The sequence below is a fragment of the Euprymna scolopes genome, chromosome 2 (assembly GCF_053919585.1).
Source record: "Euprymna scolopes isolate OS-2025 chromosome 2, ASM5391958v1, whole genome shotgun sequence".
Classification (NCBI taxonomy): domain Eukaryota; kingdom Metazoa; phylum Mollusca; class Cephalopoda; order Sepiida; family Sepiolidae; genus Euprymna; species Euprymna scolopes.
Window position 1 is genome coordinate 113,346,699 of NC_136483.1, and position 24,260 is coordinate 113,370,958.

The following is a 24,260-nucleotide window of genomic DNA, read 5'->3' on the forward strand; positions in this document are numbered from 1 at the left end:
TGTGTGTGTGTGTGTGTGCCTGCATACATATTAATTCTTATAGAATAATATGAAAAACACCACTGTAGTACGGATATAGTTAATTCCTCGTAGAGACACACGTTGTACCAATTTTGTCCCATTACGAAAGGTCAAGATATGATAATGCGAAAGCTCAATATTCTAGTTGGTATAAAAATTCTTCTAATTATTTTGATTCTAGAAGATGTTTACAACTTAAAGCATAAACTTAAGATGCCATGAAAAAAAAAATTCAAGAAGACTTTTTATAGGAATGGCTCCAGACAAGGCATACAGCCGTTTAATGACAGAAGCTAAAAACAATTCCATTCTACTACCAAAAACTACCCAATAATAAGTGTTATATCCACAGATTCCGACTCATAACCTATGACAACACCAAATTTGCTCGTGTTTTTTACGTCAATGATTTGTATTAGAAAGGAAAGGGGTTAAACTAATGAACTTATCCTTGTGACTAACGGAATGCATAGTTTTATTTATATGGTGACTTAGAACTAGCTTAATATATTTTTATTATGGATCAAAATTCATGCACATCAGAAATATTTGAATTTTCAAGTGTGGTTTTTATTTTTTATTTACACTATACCATATAAATACTTTAAAGAAATTCAAATATTGAAATTATTTATTAGTTTACAATCCCCATATATCTTTCTTACACTAAAGTTTTGCAAAGATTGTTGCAATCCGAAGTTTTATGAACGATCCCCATAACATTCCCACCCAAAACTACATACAAAATATAACCCATATTACGACCACCTAAGTCTTGCTTGATTTTTTGTCTATTTATTATGAATCAAATTAAACGCACATCGCAAATATTGGCATGATAAAGTGTAAGGATGACATATGCCTTCTAATATATATATATATATTTTTTTTTTTTTACAATTTTACAAAGAAACTCAAATATATGAGATATTTATGAATTTCTCTCTTATTTCTACAAAAGTGTTTATTATTATAATTCATCAAAAATCGAGGATATCTGAATTTTTAATTTGGACTTTTTTTTACCCACTTTGCACAAGGCTTTAAATAGAGCCAACATTACGACCATGTACGCATAACAGCTTGTGCATGCAAATACACAAAAAATATAGGAATTTATATGAATAAAGACACATATTAGTTTCAATTAATTTCTCTCTCTCTCTCTCTCTCTCTCATGTATATATATACATGTATGTATGTATGTATATGTGTATATATGTGTATGCGTATGTATATACATGTGTATGTATATATCTATATATATGTGTGTGTGTCTATGTACGCGTGTGTATATATGTATAAGCATATATATATATATGTATATCTATGAGTATGTATATATGCATGTATACATGTATATATATGTGTGTGTGTATGCATATATATATATATATATATATATATATAAGTGAAAGAAAATTAAAACTGTAAGTTGAAATTTACAATTTTACAATCAACCGGACTAATTGTATTCAACTGGATTTAAACTTGGATTTCATTCTTTCTAAATAATTATTTTCACCTTTCGGATTACCTTGAAAGAATCTTCATGCAAGCTGCAGTGCTATGCCCGGTTTGTTATTATTATATTTTACATTTCCTACATTTTTTTTCACTCGTTTTTTTTAAAGGACCTGTACATCTTTGCAATTTATGATAATAATAAATTGCTGTTTCATTTAATGCCACAACCAGCAAATTCTAGCGTTGCTACAAATATAATTTGCTGATTTCTTTATGTCCTCTTGTGGGAAGAATAGCAAGAATAGCATTCTTTGAAACTTTGCGGAACAAGGACTTTTAAAAAAAATTGGTTTTGAGCATTTCAGTCGAACAATATATTTGATTGTAAATTTAAACTTACAGTTTTGATTTTCTTTCTCTTATAATAAACTCTACTCTCTATTTTTTCTGTATTGAGTTTTCTTATTTAGTTGGGATTATAATATCTATATATAAATACATATTTACATTTGATTAAAGTTTACCATTTACAGGTAAACACTGTATCTTTTTATTTCATTATATATATGTGTGTGTGTATGTATGTATGCATCTAAGTATATATATATATGTATGCATAAGATTCGATTGTTTTTAAACACGATTGCGTATTTTTTTTATTATAACTGATCAAATTATCGTCATATGAACATAAACAATTAGGCTTCTCATAATTACATTCCGTATTCTTTTTGTGATTTTTGGAAAGTTATAATAATATATTTTATATGTTTTTTTCTCGTACAAATATTTACACATTCGGAAAGTCACACTTAAACGTGGCCATCGTTATTGCTGATTGATTTTTTTTTTCGAGTCGATAATCGAATCTTCTGAATACATTTAATAATTCATGAATTGATACGGCTTTAAATATGTTTGTTATTCTGACCTTGACTTCAACGTGTGGAATAAGTGTTGTTGAGCAAGAAATCGAATGTTTTGGAAAGACCTTACAGAAAGGTAAAAGAAGGAATACTGATGAGACAGGCGAACGAGTAAGAGACGAAAAAGGACTGAGTTAGGCCTTCAACTAAAAAGGCTTTATTGGTGCGCGTTTTTTTTTCTTCTTAGTTTTAGTCTTTGGTTGTTATTTTTTTTTTTTTCGTAAAGTTTTGCTTGTAAAGAAAATGTATGCAATGTGTTTATGGTTTGGGCTTGAATGATTTGCAGGAGAGAACAAAACGGCTATTCAACGAATGTGTGGTCTGCGAAATTCCAATCTAATGTGCTTTTATCAGGAAAAATGTTCGTAATTCGTTGATTATTATCAAGCAGCAAAAACAAAATTCCAGAAACAGCCCTAAAACATTATATATATAATGTATGTATGTATGTATGTATGTATGTATGCATTATGTATATGTATATATATACATGTGTGTGTGTATGTATATATGTGTATATATATGTATGTATACATATGAATGTATATATGTGTATATATATGTGTCAGGTCATGTCATGTGCTACTGGTACCATGTAACCCAGTACTACCTGCCTCATGGTCGGGTCACCGGCGACTAAACTGGTTCCCCCACCAGACTTGTTTGGTGAGGAGGGCGGCTAATCTCCCTGGAGGATTAAAAACAAGACCTTCCAAAGGGCGAATGAACTCTTTTTCTGGGTGAACGGCTAACTAGCACCGTGTATATTTGTGTGTGTGTATATGTGTATTGGGGTGGAGAGGGCTCCCGTAAGCCGTGGTGAAGGCAACCTTTCTAGGAGAAACAAATCTCTGATTTAAGAACAATAAAGCGGGAGACCAGTACCCGCATTAAGCTGGTCTGCAGTTTAATTTGTTGCTAGCAATCTTGCTCTTGCTTGTTGCTGGATCTCAACATGTTGAACCGAGAGAGAGACTTAGCTGTCGTACAAAGCTAAGACTCTGTAACATCATCTTTGTATAGATACTCCCTCAGGCATTTGGGCTCATGGATTTTAAATCTCTGAGGGAGTGGCACTCGTTTGACAAGACGTTGCAATCATCATATATGTATATAAATGTATGTATATATATGTATGTATATATATGTATGTATATATGCATGTATATGTATATATGTATGTATATATGCATGTATATGTCTGAGTATATGTATGTATATATATGTATGCATATATATGTATGTATATAGTATATATGCATGTATATGCATGTGTATATGCATGTATATATATGTATGTATATATGTATGTATATATATGTAGTATATAGTATATATGCATGTATATATGTATACATATATATATGTATGTATATATGTGTATGTATATATGTATACATATATATATATGTATGTATATATGTGTATGTATATATGTATGCATATATATATGTATGTATATATGTGTATGTATATATGTATACATATATATGTATGTATATATGTGTATGTATATATGTATACATATATATGTATGTATATATGTGTATGTATATATTTATACATATATATGTATGTATATATGTGTTTTTATATATGTATAATATATATATATGTATATATGTGTATGTATATATGTATACATATATATATGTATATGAATACACAGAAACTTACGTGCAATAATTTGGCCGAAATATCTAAATAGTTATTCATAATAATCTACCAGATGATAATAAATCTGTTTTTTAAGAAGAATGGTTTTTGGAGATTGTATTCGTTCCGGTATTGTTTGTATTTTTGATCGGTGTAATGTAAAATATTCCCCAGTGAAAATTCTTTTATTTTATCTATAAGGAAAAACGACTATAATATAAGATCGGATTTTTTCGATTTTTTTAATACTTATCGGGTGAATTTCTATACAAAACATATCTAGGAACACTAGATATATAAATTAGCTTTGTGTGAAAATTGCAAACGATAGGCTCAACCGTTTCGAAACCTATGGGGAAGGAACTCATGCACAAAGTGACTTTTATATAATAATGGAGATATACAATAGAGAAATATCTTAGAGGTTAATATATATACATATATATATATATATATATATATATATATATTGTGTGTGTGTGTGTGTGTGTGACATACTGATTCGAATGTGTTTTCTATTTCAGAATCCTGACGCTTTCCAGACAACGGATAAAGGCAAAATATGCCAGAAATGTGGAGAACTATGTCCGGGTTATTCTCCACATTACTGGAGGTAAGTAAATCCGATTTATATACGCCCTCTCCACTACCCAGAACCTTTCCTTTTTGTTTACTTGTTTTTCTCGTTCATGTTTTTTCTATTTGTAGATTTTTCAAGTCACAACGAGTTCATAGTCAAACATTCTCAACGATTTTAATATTTTTCCTCCCATCGAAATGATTTCATTTCCGCGAATGGATTGACCACATCGTTACTCACAACTGTTCTCAAGTTCTGATGCGTTGAATTAAAGACAAAAGTGTAGTAGCTGTATAATTATCGGCCAGAGAAGGCGATATACCCTTCGTTGAAGGAATGGAGGCTCCAGGAAGGGGGGTCCTAAATTAATAGCAGTAGAGGAATTCTCGAGCTTTCTGGTGTAGTTTCTAGTTCTTAGATGTTATTAGAGGCATGAATGGGGAAGCTTCTCCTTGACTTTAGTCGTTGATATGTGTGAAGCCCGCCCGTAAAATAGTTAGCATTAAGTTTTTCAATCCTCACATATGGTTGAAGACTCAACGCTGTCGTATTTCAAGACAACATTAGTAGAATAACCTGAATTCTAGATATATTATTTTTTATCTGTTTAATGATTCAGCATAATCTTCCTGATAATTACTTAGTAGAAGAGTAACGCTTTATGGCAAGCAATTATGGCCTCTGTTCCGTCTTAAGAAACAATGGATACACACTGTAAAGGTTACTACCGACTTAATTGTGAAAGAAGCAGCTGCTTGATCCCTAACCACCCCTCCTTAATCGCTACTGTTTGATTCCAGTGGCAAATAGAAGTCCTGGGTCCAGGATAACTAGAAACAACGTCGAGATATGCAGAGAGCACATACAACACCTAATATTCACAAATGGTCACCCATTTAGTATTGATCAGATTCAAGTCGCTTAACCTCTATCGTAAGGGAACTTGTTTGTTAAGTTGATTTTCTCGTATAGAACGCTCCGTGTATGCATACGTTAGACTAAACCAGCGAAATTTCGAAAAATTGACACAGTAATTGTTGTAGTAGTAGGAGGAGGAAGAGGAGAGGTAAAATTATTAATAATGTTTTTTTTTTTTTTTTTAAGTTTTGCAACCTATAGGCGGATGACAACTGATTTAACAAGTTATTTTAATTGCTAAAGTTTTACCTTAAAAAGGTATTAAACAAAATGTGCAGAATAAAAATACATTTAAAAAATATCAATAGAACTCCTGCCTATAAATTTCACACATTTTGGTTTCATTTAGTGGAATATTTTGTAATTATAAAATACAATTACAAAATAACTTTTGTATTTATTTAATTATTCGGACGAATGTTTTCAACTCGGTTCTTTTATTAATTCCTAAGCTTCTTCAACTGCATCTTTTTTTAACTCGTGAACATCGAATTATATATATTTATATATATATATATATATATATAGTCGTCCACATGCAGTACTATTTCGCTGTTTCACAGCTCATCAATGCGGCTAGACAAGCAAAGACCTCAAGACATGATCGAAACCCGGCCGCCCAAACGACAGTTGGAGCTTCTAACCGTAACGCTTAATATGCTAATGGTAATTTGTATATCACATCCCAACATGCTCAACCCAACACACACACACACACACACACACACACACACACACACACACACACACACACACACACACACATATATATATATATATATATTTATAATAAGGCTCCTTCAGTCTTTGGCAGACTATGGATACCAACGAAAGGCTGCCACCGCGTGAAACTTTTTGTAGCAAGAGGTGCGCAATCCCAAAAAATATCTCTCGTGGGTCGGCATTGTTCCATTGTTAAATACAAGTGATAAGTGAAGTGTATGTATAGGACGACTTGAGACAATGCCGAGATAAGCGGAGAGCAAATACACCACCTGGAATTCCCAAATGGTCATCCGTCTGGTACTAACCAGGCTCAACTTCGCTAATTCGACGAGAACCGGTGTATCAACGCAATTATGCTATATATATATATATATATATATATATATATATATATATATATATATATATATATATATATAGTGTGTGTGTGTTTGTTTGTTTCTTTGTTTACGTACAAACAAAAGGAATAGTACCACTGAAACATAAGAGAATATTGTGATATGGCTCATATGTATGGCGGTCAGCTAAATGGAAGGTTAAGCGGCAATATTTTATTTGTTCACTTACATTTTAAGTTTTGCATGTTAATACGGAGCACAGAGTGAATTCTAAAGGTGTACGGTTTCCAGGAAAAGAAATTTTAGAGAAGAAAACTTTCCGGCATTTAGAAATTCTACAATTGTAAATTCTACAATGACAAAGTCTACAATGACAAAGTCTACAATGATAAATTCTACAATGATAAATTCTACAATGACAAATTCTACAATGAAAAATTCTACAATTATGAATTCTACAATGACAAATTCTACAATGACAACTTCTACAATGACAACTTCTACAATGACAACTTCTACAATGACAGATTCTACAATGACAAATTCTACAATGACATTTTACAATGACAAATTCTACAATGACAGATTCTACAATGACAGATTCTACAATTACAAATTCTACAATGACAAATTTTACAATGACAAATTCTACAATGACAGATTCTACAATGACAAATTCTACAATGACAAATTCTACAATGACAAATGCTACAATGACAAATGCTACAATGACAAATGCTACAATGACAAATTCTACAATGACAAATACTATAATGAAAACTGCTACAATGACAAATTCTACAATGACAAATACTGTAATGAAAACTGCTACAATGACAAATACTGTAATGACAAATTCTACAATAACAAATTCTACAATAACAAATTCTACAATAACAAATGCTACAATGACAAATTCTACAATAACAAATTCTACAATAACAAATGCCACAGTAACAAATTCTACAATGACAAATGCTACAATGACAAATGCTACAATAACAAATACTATAATGAAAACTGCTACAATGACAAATTCTACAATTACAAATACTATAATGAAAACTGCTACAATGACAAATTCTACAATAACAATTTCTACAATAACAAATTCTCAATGACAAATGCTATAATGACAAATGCGATAATGACAAATGCTACAGTAACAAATTCTACAATGATAGATTCTACAATGACAAATTCTACAATGAGAAATGCTATAATGACAAATACTACAATGTCAAATGCTACAATAACAAATTCTACAATAATGACTCCTACAATAACAAATTCTACAATGACAAATACTATAATAACAAATTCTACAATGACAAATACTATAATGACAAATTCTACAATGACAAATATTATAATGACAAATGCTACAATAACAAATTCTACAATAACAAATACTGCAATAACAAATTCTACAATGACAAATTACGAAATGTTGCTGCTAGTTTGGTTTGTCGGGGGGGCATTTATGTTGAGGAAGGTACGAGTGCGATAATATCATAAAAAAATCTGTAGAATTACTATTAAAACAAGCACAGAGATGCTATATTGTGTTGAGGGACAGGGGATGGAGCTCAGTAAACAGTTCTATACCTACTGGGTTAAAGAATATTTGTCACTCTATCCAAGAGTAGGGAAATTCCCCTGTGTCTTTTCGTTTTGTATGTCTAATGCAAGACTATCCCTTTCGTTCTCTAATGCCCCTTTCTCACAGATGAGGCAGTGTTATGTTTTCTCTACTCTATCCTTATTTCCATGGATTGTGCTCAACTGAACTTCAGTTTGTGGGCCTTCATTGTATCATATTCATGGCAAGAGCCCGTCTTTGCTTCGGGATCGTACTCATGCAATTTGATTGCATGATCAAACTGCAGTGGTTTTGCATAGTTCTTAGAGGATGACCTTTCCAACCCTGACATGTTGACTTTTTATTATCTTCATTATTCAAACAGGGAAAACCCTTCCGGACTAAAAACAATTTTATAATACATCGCCCTTCCATCTGTCTGGTGCCAAACAAACAAGCACTTGTAATTAATCCGGGTCTCAGACAACCCGTTGAGTGAAACAAAGGGTTGAAAGTTTGTTTTGGATATGGAGCTCTCCGTCTCAAGATGTCGGCAATGCAGAGAATTGATAACATGGATTATTTGAAAAGACGGCCTTGTATTTTCTGGACGTCGATTTGGAAGAGAATGCCGTTTTATCGCTTGTTTATGTGTCCGTCATTGTTAAAGTGATATGGGTTTTCTGTTTGTTTATTTTTTTAAGTTCTTTTTTTTTTTTTTACTTATATATGCATTCAACTATTACTCCTCTCTCTTCCTTCTGCCTCTATCTACACTTTTCTGTCCTTGCCCGTCCTCTCTCTCTCTCTCCTTTTCTCTTCCTTCCCCCCCCTATATATATATATATATATATATATATATATATATATATATATACACACACACACACATTACTCACATCTGGTTGCCTGTTAGGAGGTTATTTCATTGGTTCAGATCACGTGAAAACGTTCCTATCTTTCGACTACTGACACCAATTGATAAAAAGTCGCCCCCCCCATCAAACTGGCACCCCAAAACTTGCACCCCGCCCTATCAGCTAACGTTGTCTGTGTTTATATCCCTTTTTTTCTTTTGTGTGTTTTATTGCTTATTTAGATTTTATTCGGTGCGTCTATGTATCTCCATAAGACGTGTCGTCCGTCCGTACGCATTAAGTCAGATGCGTCCTATCAACTATATATAAAAAAATAACTCCGTTCCTCGTTCGATCGATCTGTCTCGAATAGGTTTGAAACCGCATTTCTGCCAATTTTTTTTTTTTTTTTTGACCAGCAAGTTCGTGTCTTTCGAAGACTATCCGGGCTTTGGTCTCAAATCCAAATGGTTTACTAATTGAGTGACTCCTGCCCCATTTTACTTTTCCGTAATAGAGATACTCTTGGATACTAAGTCATGAGATTTCCCTGGGCACTAAGAATAACAGAATATAAACCATTGTTGAAGTGGTTCGTTCAATGTTGACTGAAGTATGGCCTTAATCATGTGCAGTTTTAAGAGTTCTACCATCCTTAGGTCATGCTTTTTCCAATTAAGAACGAGGCTAGTTTATTGCTAATCGGATAAGGCGTCTCTATCGGGGCTGCTTATGCAATTTTGAAGTCCAAAGTACTCTTTTTTTAGGGTGCTAAAGTTTTAAATCACACTTTCCTGGCGCTTTTGTCACATCATCTCGACGCGGTAGGGTGATAAACAACCTAAAAACATAAGATAAACAACATAAACTCCACACTTTTATGTTTGCTCTTGGCATCCTCATTCCTTATTTTTGAAAGTGAACATCCTCTCCATAACTCAATTACTATTCGTCCCTCGACAAAAGGATGGCGGACCTGTAAATTCACCTTTATCCGTCCGTCCGTTCGTCCATCCGCACTTTTCTCAATAACAACGTTTTGAAAATTATTGAAATTTTGCTCAAATATTAAACATGATATGAGTAAAAAGAAACAGAAGGGAGTATCCGGGAAAACTCAGGTTGTTTCCCTCGCTCTATCGTGTTCCTATAACTCTATCGAGTTAAAATGGCTAAAATTGAAACTTTTGTGCTTATTAAAAAAATTGATGCCTTGGATTTTTATAAAACTTTCTGAAAAGTTGTAACTAACTGATTTCTATATAATTTTGTTTTTCAATACTTCGCGATAACTCTTGTGTGTGCCCTAGGGGCTCTTTTAGGGCTAATTAAAACATTTCAGTTTTGGGACTATTTTACCATAATTATCCAAAATTTTCTGTGTATGTCTATTTAGCAGTTTTGCATGGTGCTGGACTCAAATTTAAATATGTTAAGGCCTCGAGGCCTTTTGGGTCTAAATAGGGAGGGTATCAAATGAAGGACTTAGTCATTTTTATGCCTCGTTCACTGTGCACTCACGGAAGGGGCATGCATGCTTCACTTGTTTCTTTTGCTTTTGACTCTGAACAGAACTTAAAATTTTTAAAAATTGGTAATAGCTGATTGGTGTGGCTCAGATTTCCCTATTTTACCTTACACAATATTCAATTTACCATCTAGTGGGTGGTGATCTTTTCTCTTCTCCGCATTTTTTCTCTCATAGAAGAGACTTTGCTGGACTGACTCCACTTGATCGTTGTTTCCATGGATGTTGCTCGACTGAGCTTCAATCTTGGATTCTTCCTGGTAAAACATTTACACGAAGAACTCGTGTTGCCATCATAAGTGAAAAGAACTTTCCTTCCTTCTTGTGTGCATCACGACAAACTGAGTTTCCATGAGCAAAGTTTGTTTTCTCCAAAAACTTCGTATTTGTAGAACTTGTGGATGTTCTACTCGACTTTTAGAGTGATATATATATATATATATATATATATATATATATATATATATATATAACTACTTCATTTACTCATAAAATTAATACACGAAAGTATAAAGTTGTGCGTAAACTTTAAGTATTTACTTCAAAAGTGCTCAATACGTAGTTAGAGCTAGTTAGTAATTTATAAAATATATATTGCGATTAAGCTACACTGAATATTTCCGCTCCAGGCATAAGCCTGAAGAATCCTAGAGTGAATGAAACGCGGAATATTTAGTGCAGCTTAATCTCCATATATATATTATAAATTAGTATATATATATATATATATATATATATATATATATATATATATATACAGAGAGAGGGGGGAGATGTATGTTTGTTCACGTCAAACGCTGAAACATAAAAGAATATTGTGATAAAGATCAGAGAGGGAACTCTAAAGGCATGCGGTTCCAGGAAACGAGCTGTTAGAGTAGAAAACATTCCGACATTTAGGAAATTCTACAGTGACAAATGGCGAAATGTTGCTGCTAGTTTTGTTTGTCGGGGGCATTTATGTTGAAGAAGGTACGAGTGCGATGAGATCATCAAAACAAATTTCGATGAAGTGCTATTAAAACAAATATGCCATATTGTGTTGATGAGGCAGGGTCTGAAGCTTAGTAGACAGTACTTAATTTCAGATTAGAGCATCTTTGTTTGCATCCCTGTAGACTAGAACATGATCGTTTTCAAAGAATGTCAAGAATTACATATATACCGTAATAAAAAATAAATCTGTTCATTATATACATAATTTTTAATCCTCTCATAACACGTTTCATCAACTTATACTCGACTGTGTTTTCATCTTGATAAAAAGTGAGTCGCTAGTGTATAAACAATTCCAATTTCAGCCTGGCTAATTTTAAAGTCGAAAGAAATTGTACATCTGGCTATTTATTTGTGTATGACTTTGCACAGCTCGACACAGTCGCGTTCTCTGTTTTTGAATTATAGACTCCAATTGTTGGAATGTCTGCCGCCATCTGGCCAACAAATCTTATCTCTTACCCTCCCCCATATTTATTTATCTCTTTCTCTCCCTTTTCTCTCTTTCGTTGCTGTTTTTTATTTTCCTGCGCCGTTTATTTGTTTTTCGTTCAATTGAAGTCAAAACACGAGAAACGGACCAATCAATTTCTGAAAGCAGATGATAAGATTAAATTGATTAAAACTCGAATTCCTCTCCCACCCTTTTTTTGTTTATAGTGGCTAATTAAAATGAATAGCGAGTTCTTCTTTACAATAGCCCGTAATAAAAAAGCCTTACCTCTGTCTGTCTGTCAGTCTCTCTCTCTCTCTATCTCTCTATCTCTCTCTCTCTCTCTCTCTCTCTCTCTCTCCCTATATATATATATATATATATATATATATATATATATATATATATATATATATATATATATATATATAAGTAAATTTTTGGTACAGCAAAATGGAAGGAGAAATTTCAGAGGAAACATAATTTAATTTAAATACCAAAAAACAAGAAATGGGCAGGTGAAATTATTAAAATTTCCTTAAGGCCTTATCGTCTGACCCTCTAAGAGGAAACGTCAGAATGATAAATTAAAAACTAAGAAACGAATGAGGGAAGAAGGGAATTTGGTTTCAGTTGGAAGAACAGTGAAAATATATATATATATATATATATATATATATATATATATATATATATATATATATATATATATATATATATATATATCTCACTGTTCAGGTGGTTTTAAATCAATGAATATCTCCAACTGATGTTTCAAAATCTTTTGTCTACACAGGCTAGGTCGAGAGTTGTTAATAACTAACGCCTCAATGATATTGAGATGATAGTTCGACCTCGCACTGTATAAAACAGAAAACCACCCATCGGAATATTGATCGGAACACCTATTTATACTCAACAGGTGATTACCAATGGCGGACTCATGAGCTTGGGAGTGCCCGGATGTTCTCGAAACCTGGTGTAGTCGAATATCCCGAGGGATATGTTGGGATATTCTCATTTCTAGTCTTTGGGATGTTTTGCCAACGTAGTCAGCTCCACACTGACAAACAAATTTATAAACAACAGAATTCTTTTGAATGGTTGGCAAAACATCTTTACGAAAAGAAGAGAAAAAGGTTCGAGTTGTGTAAACTACTCTAAGCATAGTAGCTGGAAAACAACGTTGAGTAGCAGAATAAATCCTTAGGACCCAACCATGGTAATTTTAAATAAATGGGACACCGTGATGGACCAATACGTTTAACACTATTAAATGTAGTAATTTTACGTTCAATAGTAGATTTTATTATATTTATGGGATATCCATTGCTAAGAAAAATATTTGTGATTTCCACAAGTTCCGTATCAAGACGGTTTGGTGAACAAATCATAAGTGCACGATGCGTAAGAGCGCTAATGAGGTTTATTTTTCTAGACTGAGGGGCAAAGGAAAACCAATTAAGATAGAGCCCTGTAAATGTAGGTTTTCTATATACGGAGGTCTCAAACGTAGTACCAACTTTAGAAACACGAACGTCGAGGAATGGGAGAGAGCCACAGTCCTCAACCTCCATAGTAAATTGTAACAATGGATGCAGGTTGCAAAGAAGACGAAGAAACTGTTCAGCTTCACTCCGTGAGGGAAAGCATGCAAAAGTATCATCAACGTAGCGTGTATAGAATGCTGGCTTAATAATTTTGGAAAATGATTCGTTTTCCAAAAATCCAACGAAAATGTTGGCTAGCGAAGGACCAAGAGGGCTACCCATAGATATCCCGTCAATTTGCCGGTACATAATGTTGTTGAAACTAAAGGAAACTGATTTAGTAGCAAGTTCCATCAGTTCAACGAAAATTCGTTCAGGAAATTATGATGACAACAACAACAATCGCTCCTGGTGACGATTGGAGGCACCGAGTGAATGAATTCCAATTAAATAATATAAACAACTCTATTATTAAATATTTGAAGATTTATAAAGAATCGGAATTGGTAATTGTATCGGAATCGGGAATTTAGTACGGAATCAGGAATTGTATCGGAATCCGGGAAAATCTTGGAATCGTCCCATCACTACTATAAACTTAGTCTTTTGCAATTATTGCATTTGGTTTCGCATTGATATAAAATCTATTTTGACCAAGAAGTTGAAAATATAAGTCGGGGTTTGCGTTCGCGCTTAGTATCCATAAAACTGAAATACAACGTTTAACTTTATTTCATTTATAATTTGAAAATAATAGAAACGACAATAAGAATGGTAATATGGGATTCGGGGGCACAAGTGGTTCATTAAATACTTTTATTTACCCCACCCCCACCTTTCATCTGCTAAATAATGGGCACATCGTTTAACATCTAATAACACACTCTTGTGGCTCTTTGTAGCGCTCTAGTTTATCCTACTCAGATTTGTAGATAAAAGCAAGTATCTACCTGCTACTCGGTGGATATTTATCTAGCTCTAAGTATTCTTTTGAAATTTTTTAACTTTCATTAGATATCTTTAATATAAATCGAGTGTAAAAAAAAAAACAACGAACCTGATATTCTAAGATACGTTTTAATAATTGGTCGCTTTATATTAAATCACTTCAAGTAGACACTGTTAATAACGACGAAACAATTACACGCACACGCACACGCACACGCACACACACACACATATATATATATATATATATATATATATATATGAAAATTAGTAACATAAACTTACAAATGAATAACGCAAAATATTAATTTGTTATAAACGGTTTAAATAGTTATGCAAATTAAGCAAAATAATATATATATATATTATTTTGCAAAATAATATATATATATATATATATATATATATATATATATATATATATATATATGATTTTTTCTTTGTGTGCAGGGCGTTTGCTCAGTTGGTAGAGAGCTTGCCTTGCATGCAAGAGGCTTGAGTTTCGAATCCTGAGTTCGGATGTGTCTAACTGATGAGCCCAAATGAGGGCGAAACTCGAGTCTGGGACTTTCAGTTCTTTACTGTCATGGCTCTTGTGGGCTGCGACGTTGTTTGGCTGTGGAATTTATTATATATATATATATATTATTTTGCTTAAAACTGAATTTTCTATTGCTAATAGTAATGATAAAATGCTAATTATTTACCGATTTTAAACTATCAATAAAACTAAAATTCATAGATTATAATAATGAATATACGTAAAAATGGAACACCAAATATCCTGATCAAAATAACACCGGTAAAATGGCACAAGTGAAAAGTATAGCTGATAATCACACAATGAGTTCATCAAAATATTGGGTGAATAAATAAGCAGAAATCATTAAGTAAAATTTTAAAAAATTTATGGCTAAAGTAGATGAAAATTCTTCGCTAAAAGCCATTCACGTTTAACATGAAATTCTACTTTATATGCGATTTTAGAATCGGAATCAGAATCTATACTCGTCTCGGAGTCGGAAATTTACAGCAGAATTGATAATTGTAGAAGAATAAGAATAGTATTTGAATCGTACTATCACTAGTATAGACTAGTTTTTTTTTTTCTGTTTAGTTCTTTCCCACTGCAAGAACTTAGACACCAGGGTCGAAAAGTGGGATTGGGAAGTCAGCGCCCAGTGCGTAGTGGCATAAGCATTCCCTACTAAGTGCGACTCAGGCGATTAGTAATAAATAGGACTGTGACAACATCATATTCTTTTTATTCTTCTGACTCTCGAGTATATATATATCCGACAAGATATTAACACAGTTAATCAACCGAGAACCACATCAGTCTATATAAAAACATATTAAAAAAAAGATAACGGATATATACTCGAGAGTCAAAACAATAAAAAGAATATTCTGTTATCATAGGCCTAGTAATAAACTTACCTCTTCTCAAAGAGAGAAGTAAAGCCTGGGAGGGTGGACCTCCTAGAACTGTACAGAACTAAACTCCCACCGTAAAATCAACAGACACCGGATCATTACAGGAATAGTCTAATCTCTGTTGATTTTGTGGGCCAAGGATAAAAATCCCTGTCCGGAAACTAGAGTTTATTTGTACAAAATATAGAAGTATTGAAGTAAGGGTTTTGCTGTTAACGATTCTACGGCTGACATAGTTAGGAGAGTCGTCTATGTTAGATTAGAACAGAATTTGTTATTCTCTTTTTCATTTATAACACACAAGTAACCCAGTCCCGTTACTTTGCAAACACACTTCGTAGTTGAGTTTTCAATCGGAAGCTTCTAGAATAGACACTTGCGCCGGCTAAAAAATATCCATTGCTTCGTATTAAAACCTGATGAAAATGCATGACGTCAGGGATAACGGGAGAACTGTAAGGTCAACTAGGTTTCACTCAACATCGAGTACGAATGAGTGACTCCTCCATACCAATGCTTTTAATGAGCTATACGGTTTCGTTTATTGCAGAGCTCCATTTCACGGTCAATGTTCGGTAAAATGAGAACTGGCACGTGGTAGTAGACGGGGCGCGGTAGACAGAAGAAGGGGGAGGAGGAGACATCGAAAGAGAGGAGGGGGATTTGCTACATCTGGAAACCATCTCTATCTATTTCCATCCCGCTTGTTCGCTTTCTGGCGATCTTTATACGCTTTTCCTCCCTCCATCTCTAACTTCATCTCCTTCATCTCTTTTACTTAGTTTTTATTAACTTCTCTCTCATCTTCTTTAGTTTCCTCTTTATAATAATCTTTTACTATCTCTCCCTCTCCCCCTCTCTCTCTCTTCCTCTCTCTCTCTCTCTCGTATTCTCTTTATTTTTTTCTTCTCATCTTTACTTACTCGCTTTCTCTCTTGTCATTTCGTACACTTTCTCTGATCTCATTTGACTTTCTTTGTCTCTCATCCTCCAGTTTGTTCTCTCTCTCTCTTTTTTTTCTCTTTCTCTTTCTCTCTCTCATCTTTTACTTGCTTTTTTTATCTCATCTCTTAATTTATATATTTCTTATACCGTCTTAATTTCTCTCTTTCAGGATGTCAGTCTGTTTCTGTGTCTTTATGTCTGTCTGCCTGTCTGTCTTTCCCTTTCTCTTTCTCCCCCCCCTCTCTCTCTCTCTCTCTCTCTCTCTATCTGTCTCTCTCTGTCTCTCTCTCAAAAACACGACTGTGCTTTTCCATGGAACGGTCATGAATTAGAGGTGCGTATAAAGGACCTTAGTTTCTCTCTCATTTTGTCGGTATATCTATCTATCTGTCTGTCTATCTCTGCTCTTTCTACCTTTCTTTCCTTACCGCTCTCTCATTCTCTCTTTCTCTCTCTCTCTCCCTCTCTCTCTCTCTCTCCATAACACGAGTGTACTTTTCCATGGAACGATCATAAATTAGAGGTAAATAAAAGACCTTACTTTCTCTCTTAGCTCTCTTTTCCCCTCCTCCATCTCTCTCTTTTCCCCTCTCTATCGTTTTCTTCCTCTATCTCTTTCTATCACTCTTTCTCTCTCGATAACACGATTGTGCTTTTTCATGAAACGATCATGAATTAGAGGTGGATAAAGGACCTTACTTTCTCTCGCATCTTGTCGGTGTATCTGCCTGTCTGTCTATCTATCTGTCTGTCCCTGTTCTTTCTCTATTTCCGACCCCCCCTCTCTCTCTCACCCCCTCTCTCTATTTCCATCTCTTTTCTATCCCCCTCTCTCTCCCCCCCCCTCTCTCTCTCTCTCTCCTAAACAGGATTTCTATGGAACGGTCATGAATTAGACGTGGTTAAATGAGCTTATTTTCTCTCATCTTGTCGGTATATCTGTCTATCTCTGTTCTTTCTCCCCTTTCTCCCCCCCCCTCTCTCTCTCTCTCTCTCTCTCTCTCTCTCTCTCCAAAACACGATTTTGCTTTTCCATGGAACTGTCATCAATTAGAGGTGGATTAATTACCTTATTTTCTCTCTTATCTTGTCTGTCTGTCTGTCTCTCTCTCTCTCTCTCTCTCTCGCTCTCTCTTTCTCTCTCTCTTTCTCTCTTTCTTTCTCTCTCCAAAACATGACTGTGCTTTTCTCACGGAATGGTCATGCTAAAGAGGAGAAAGGACTAAAACTTAACGAAAACAGTTTGGCATCTGGAATATCGAGGAGAAACCAACAAGTAATGTGAACTCAATAAACAGACCAACTAGAGAGAAAAAGAAAAAGATAAATAGAGAGAGAGTGAAGGGGAGGGAAGATAGAGAAAGAAAGAGGGGAAATGAAGGGATGATCAACGATGCTGCGGATTCCAACAAGGGATGTTAAGATGGTAGAAAGGAAGCCAGTTATCTATCTCGGTACGTTTCTCTTGGACGGGACGCACCCCTCCTACTCCTCCTCCTCCACCTCCCGCACCCATCAACAGCTAAAACTAGATTGGTCTGCGGCCAATCGGAATAATGAATAATTCATAAGCCGTATTCACTGATGCAACTTAACAACCTTCGAAAGAAAGGGGTGGGTGGGTTCTTTGCCAAACAGAAGGAGTACAACATTTCTTCCTAATTGAAAAGGTGAAAGTTCTTCACTTCCGATACCAAATTTACCGACGTCTCCAATCAGAACCTTCCCAACCTATCTCAAGCTTCCACAACTGGCAGAAGACCCAAACCGGTTTCCATGTATTATTGGCGGGCACTAGTCTATATATAAAACTGAGAATGCGCGCGCGCGTTTGTGTGTGTAAGAACAATTCTCAACCTATCTACTCTGTGAATTTTCGATCTACAGACTTGAAATTTGGTATACAGGACGTTCAGACATCTGGGACACTTTTTAATCGGGTTTGATTCGGAAAAAGGACAGTAAAGGGGTCAAAATTGAAAATATTTATACTTGGTCATCGGATTTTTATCTGTTTGTAAACTGTTTAACAACTATGCATGCGCAAACTTTCATATGACAGCTTACTCATGTTGAGTTTGACTAGATTTGAAAACACCTCTTAAAGAACGTGTCAAGCAGACCTATTGGTTATCGTACTTGACTCAGTGTCTTCAGGTTTTCATTTCGATCTTAGCTCCAATATTTCTTATACTTACAAGAAATGAACTGTGAACTGTTTAGAAAAAAACATAATACTCGCATGCACGTGTTTCAGTTTCTTTCCGATTTTTTTCATTTATTTAATGGAATTTAAAGTTACCTTTAATATCTAAGGTATTTCTGTTTATGCAAATCTGCGTTAATTAAAATATATGCATATTTTACGAACTGGCTACGGCGGCCGATCTGCTAGTATATATATATATATATATATATATATATATATATATATATATATATTAGCCTGACGAATTCTCAGGAGAATGAAACGTGGAATATCTGTGTAGCTTAATTGTCATATATATTTTTATAACTCACACTATATATATATATGTGTGTGTATATATATATATATATATATATATATATATATAATAGTGATGGGACGATTCCAATATTTTTCCGATTCCGGTACAATTACTGATTCCGATTTCGATTCTTTATAAATCTCTAAATATTTAACTATAAAAGAGCTATTTTGCCCTGATTACTGTAAAAACGCATCATAAATGTGTATATATTTTCTTAAACGTAAAAACACACATGTGAGGGGGTGATCTAAAGATGTTAGTCATACTGGAAGTTTAAATCAGTAAATATAATTATTTTATTATTACTACAAGCAGTGGGAGATGTTTCTTAAACCAGAATCAAATAAAAAAAAAGATGATTAAATGGAATAGGTTTTGACATCGGAAAATAGACTCAATATTTTTAGATTCCGATACCCCAAAAAGCTCGGATCTTTCCGATTCCCGATTCCGATTAATCATCCCAACACTAATATATATATATATATATATATATATATATATATATATATATATATATATATATATATATATACGTTTTATCTTTTATTACCGTATCTTCCTGTTAAGTTACATTATTGTTTAAGCTACCCGGCTGTTTTTTTGACCGTCTTTAGCTTCCTCAGACTTTTACAGAAATGTTCGTTATGAAGACTCGAGGATAAATGTTAATGAGCCTGTAAAAGTCTGAGGAAGCTACAGACGGCCAAAAAACGGCCGGGTAGCTGAAACAATAATTAACTTAACAGAAAGATACGGTAATAAAAAATAAAACGCATATTTGCCCTAGAACAGTATTGAGCATTTTCTTCAGTTTTTATTAATTACCATTTCTGCTATATATATATATATATATATATACTACTTATTGAAAGAAGTATTCAATGATTCCACCAAACAATTATTGTTGCCAAATTTATGACATATTTTTAAGATATGCGAAATATCGCTTGTATTCTCGGAGATGCTTCATCAGTTTATGCAATTCCACAGACCGTCTGAAAAAAAAATGCATCCAACTTTCATTTAATTTTTACATATTTGCTTTTCTCTCAAACTTCAAAATAAAACCTTGCTTTTTTTTTGTTTTACATGGTTGTTCTTATTGTATTATGCGTATGATATCTATTTTTACCAACTTACTGCAATATTCTTGATTTCAAGTCCAATGTGAGCAAATTTGTTCTTGGGCCGTCGTCATGAAAAAAAAAAAAATCAAATTCGGCCCAGTTTTACAGGTCGTTCCTAATTCTTACGGTGCTCTTCTCACCGTCCATTTGACAGGCTCATTAACATTTATCCCCGAGTGAACTTGATAGGCGATGATGAATCAATACAAAAAAGAGTTGACCCAAGTGTGCAGTTTTGCATCGAGCTTCGTGAAATTGCAAGCAGGCACGAGAATAAGCAACATCTTACACAGTATGCAGATGTAAGTCAGTAAAGAGATCTGCTGTGAGACGGGAGGGCGAAAACATAAATCTATGTATCGGCAAATAAAATGGCTCATATAATCTGCGCGGATTTTCACACACACACACACACACACACACACACACACACACATTATATATATATATATATATATATATATATATATATATATCACCCACTTAAAGCACGAAAATAAAAATTCCTGTTAGAACACACCCAGTAATCCTGTTGACAGGCGCTTAAGTAAACGGTCATTATCCCTGACAAGCGGGAGTTTGAAAAGTCATAGTTACTGCCGATCTTATCCATCAACGCACCACCTCCTTATTGTTTTTCTAAAGAAAGGGTTTATATTGTCTCTTATTACCTATTATTATTATTATTATTATTATTATTATTATTATTATTATTATTATTATTCCTCACATTATCAGCGATTACTGGCAATAACAAGTTATGTTCTTCGGTTTCTAAGAGAAAAAAAAATGTCCACCTCTATTTCCATCACTTTTTAACTCTTTCGATATCCTTTACAAATCATTTTGCGTTATTGTGCATTGTTAATAGATTCCTACTACTCTGGTACAACTGTCTGAATTTTTGTTTTTCCAGGCCCTATTATTATTATTATTATTATTATTATTATTATTATTATTATTATTATTATTATTATTATTATTATTTATTTATTTATTTATTTATTTCACTCAACGGTTCTCATACAGGTCATCATCAGAAATTTCTTGCTGACAACAACCGGTGATTATTATTGTTGTTGTTTTCTTTTGTTGTTCTCGTCATCATGGCCCTTGGAAAAGCCCATAAAGAAAAACTCAAACAACGGGTTTGGGTAAAAATGAATATATTGTACAAGAAAGTGAATACAAAGAAAATGATGTTGACATTTTGTAGTCTCGCGTTGTGTCGCGATAATTCCCCACTAGTGTGTTAGACTTGTTTATATATATATATATATATATATATATATATATATATATATATATATATATATATATATATATGTAATTGGAATAGTCCTATACGAGTCAATGGAGAAGACCCCATAGCGATCATCATCATCATTATCATCATCATCAACAACAACAACAAACCCACCAACAACAACTTACTAGGTGTTTTCATACAAGTCATTACCATTATCATTATATAGGATAATAATCAGTAGTTTTCCCTGGAGTTCAAGTGACCACAAGCTCCGGAGATCTGCAGCACTCACCACAATTTTTCGCTAACCATTGCAACTTATTTTGCATTTTTAAAACAGCTTAATCTCGCCTGATTGTCGACCTTCTTTAGATTTTACTGGTAATATTTTTATTTTGAACGTCACACTATTGACTAATTAATATTTTATTTCAAGCTCATACTATTAAATAACTAATACTTTGGTCTAATCGTGATACAAGATGTTTTAGTAATGTATTCGTTCATTCAAGAAAACAAACGAAAAAGCGTTAGATAATACGAAATTCAAATTTTGTAAACCTTGGGCACAATCTTAAATAATAGGATGCGTCACTTATCATAACCCAGGGGACGCCCCCACCTCCTTTTGAAAGATATGTGAGAACATATCAAATAATTTGTTTCCGAATTCAGTCAGAAGATATGAATATTTACTTGACAAATTCTTATCGACAATGAGATCGAATCCCTGGAGTTTGATTTGCGGAAAATATTTCGAAAATATATTCATGAAAAGCTGCACTCTGCCTCCCGTAAGTCGATGATAAAAATGTCGGAATGGAGTCAACTTTTATTGAAAATTCAAGATGCGTTCAAAATGTACTCGGACAGAAAATGTATTTACTGCCAAAAAGTGAAGCACACGTACAATTTTCGCCAAAATTTAATTCGTGTTCAAAATGAAATGACTGTAAAAAAAAAAAAAATTATCGGATGAAATTAAAAAGAAAGCACTATACCAGAGCCATACTTTTTCAAGTAGCATTTTACAAGGAATTTAATTGGATTATTACAGGGTAAGTCTGCTGTTTGGGAACATCACTTTACCAATGCTTTCCTATATACAGTGAAACCCAGGGATACGGCATTAACCAGTTCCGGAGGTGGAATCGTAAGATGTAATTGTCGTATGGCGGGGTCTAAGCAAAATTTTATACAGTACATATTAAAATTAGTAACAAAATACAGTACAATATATAATACATGTGTATAATCAAATAACATTATAAATAACACCGTAAAGCGGGGCAAAAGCCGTAACCAGAGACTGGAAACCATCGTATTCTACATCGTAACCTTTAAAAAACCGTATCCTTGGGCCACCGTATCTCAGAGTTCTACTGTATGACCTTTTAATTTTTTTACAGATAATCAATCATGGAAGATAATAATCTAACACAGGACAATGAAGAAATATGCTTTAATCGTTGCAATAATTGCAGAACACAACGATTTCTGAATTGCATAATTTCTTAAAGTCTCCCAATTCTTTGTTTTTAAAGATTGCAAAGAGTTAGATGATAATAATGGCTCAATTTCTCCGGTTGCTAAACGCTCTGACAGCATTAGAACATACGAGTTTATTCAACAAGTTCAGAGTATCATTGACGAGAGCCCCCAGAAGTCAGTAAGGTCAATTGCAAAAGATCTCGGTGTCTTCAAAACCACAATTCGAAGGACTGTCTATGAGAATCTTCGATATAAGTCCTATGTGATGAAAAGAGGCCAGTTTATGTCTTAGCCCACTGAAGGAAATCGGTTAATGAGATCCAAGAGACTTAAACATCTTGTTGAACAAGACAGGCTTTGTTTTTTGGGGGGTTTTTTCAGGCGAAAAGAACTTTGATCCAAGCTCTCCTGACTTTAATCCATTGGATTATTACGTGTGGTGCGCTCTTGATAGAGATGGTAATAGACATCCTTACAACACCAAAGCATTCACAATCAGAATAATGGACAACATCGACTAGGACCATCTTATATGCTCCTGCCAATGGTCAAGGTCTCAAACAGAAGCTGGCATTGAAACGGAAGGAGATTTAATTTAATGAAATTATTAAATAAGAATGTCGCTTATGTATCAATGCCGTACTTTTTTTTAATTACAGATGTGTTCTTTATATTTTTATTATCCCTAAAAATATAATAAATCTTCTCAAACACCGGTCGCAGCCTGTTAAGTAGGATCAGTTTTTTGTAATATCGTGGGGTCTGCGTTAACACTCATCCATAAACAGCAACAATGATGTTTTTATATTATTTTCTTGCCAGGTTATTTATAACCCGAAAATATAAACTTCTATAAATTTTGAAAAGTTAGAAGAAAACTCATAATAATTGGCGAGGGACCGTCATTCATTAAATGATTTCATCAACGCTATTTTATAATTTTGACAGAAAGTAATTGTAAAAGCTATGACAGCAGAATTGTAAATATAGAAATGTGAAATGTGGGATTATGTTAAATTTTAATGAGTA

General features: G+C 33.6%; 1 protein-coding gene across 1 annotated transcript in view; it reads left to right on the plus strand.

Annotated features, from left to right (window-relative positions):
• LOC145294250 (uncharacterized) overlaps positions 1 to 24,260 on the plus strand; it is a 616,471-nt gene that overhangs the window by 71,068 nt on the left and 521,143 nt on the right. Inside the window, exon 2 of the mRNA XM_080141354.1 lies at positions 4,595 to 4,683. Coding sequence (XP_079997480.1) covers positions 4,595 to 4,683 — 89 coding nt within the window. The remainder of the gene's footprint in view (positions 1 to 4,594; positions 4,684 to 24,260) is intronic.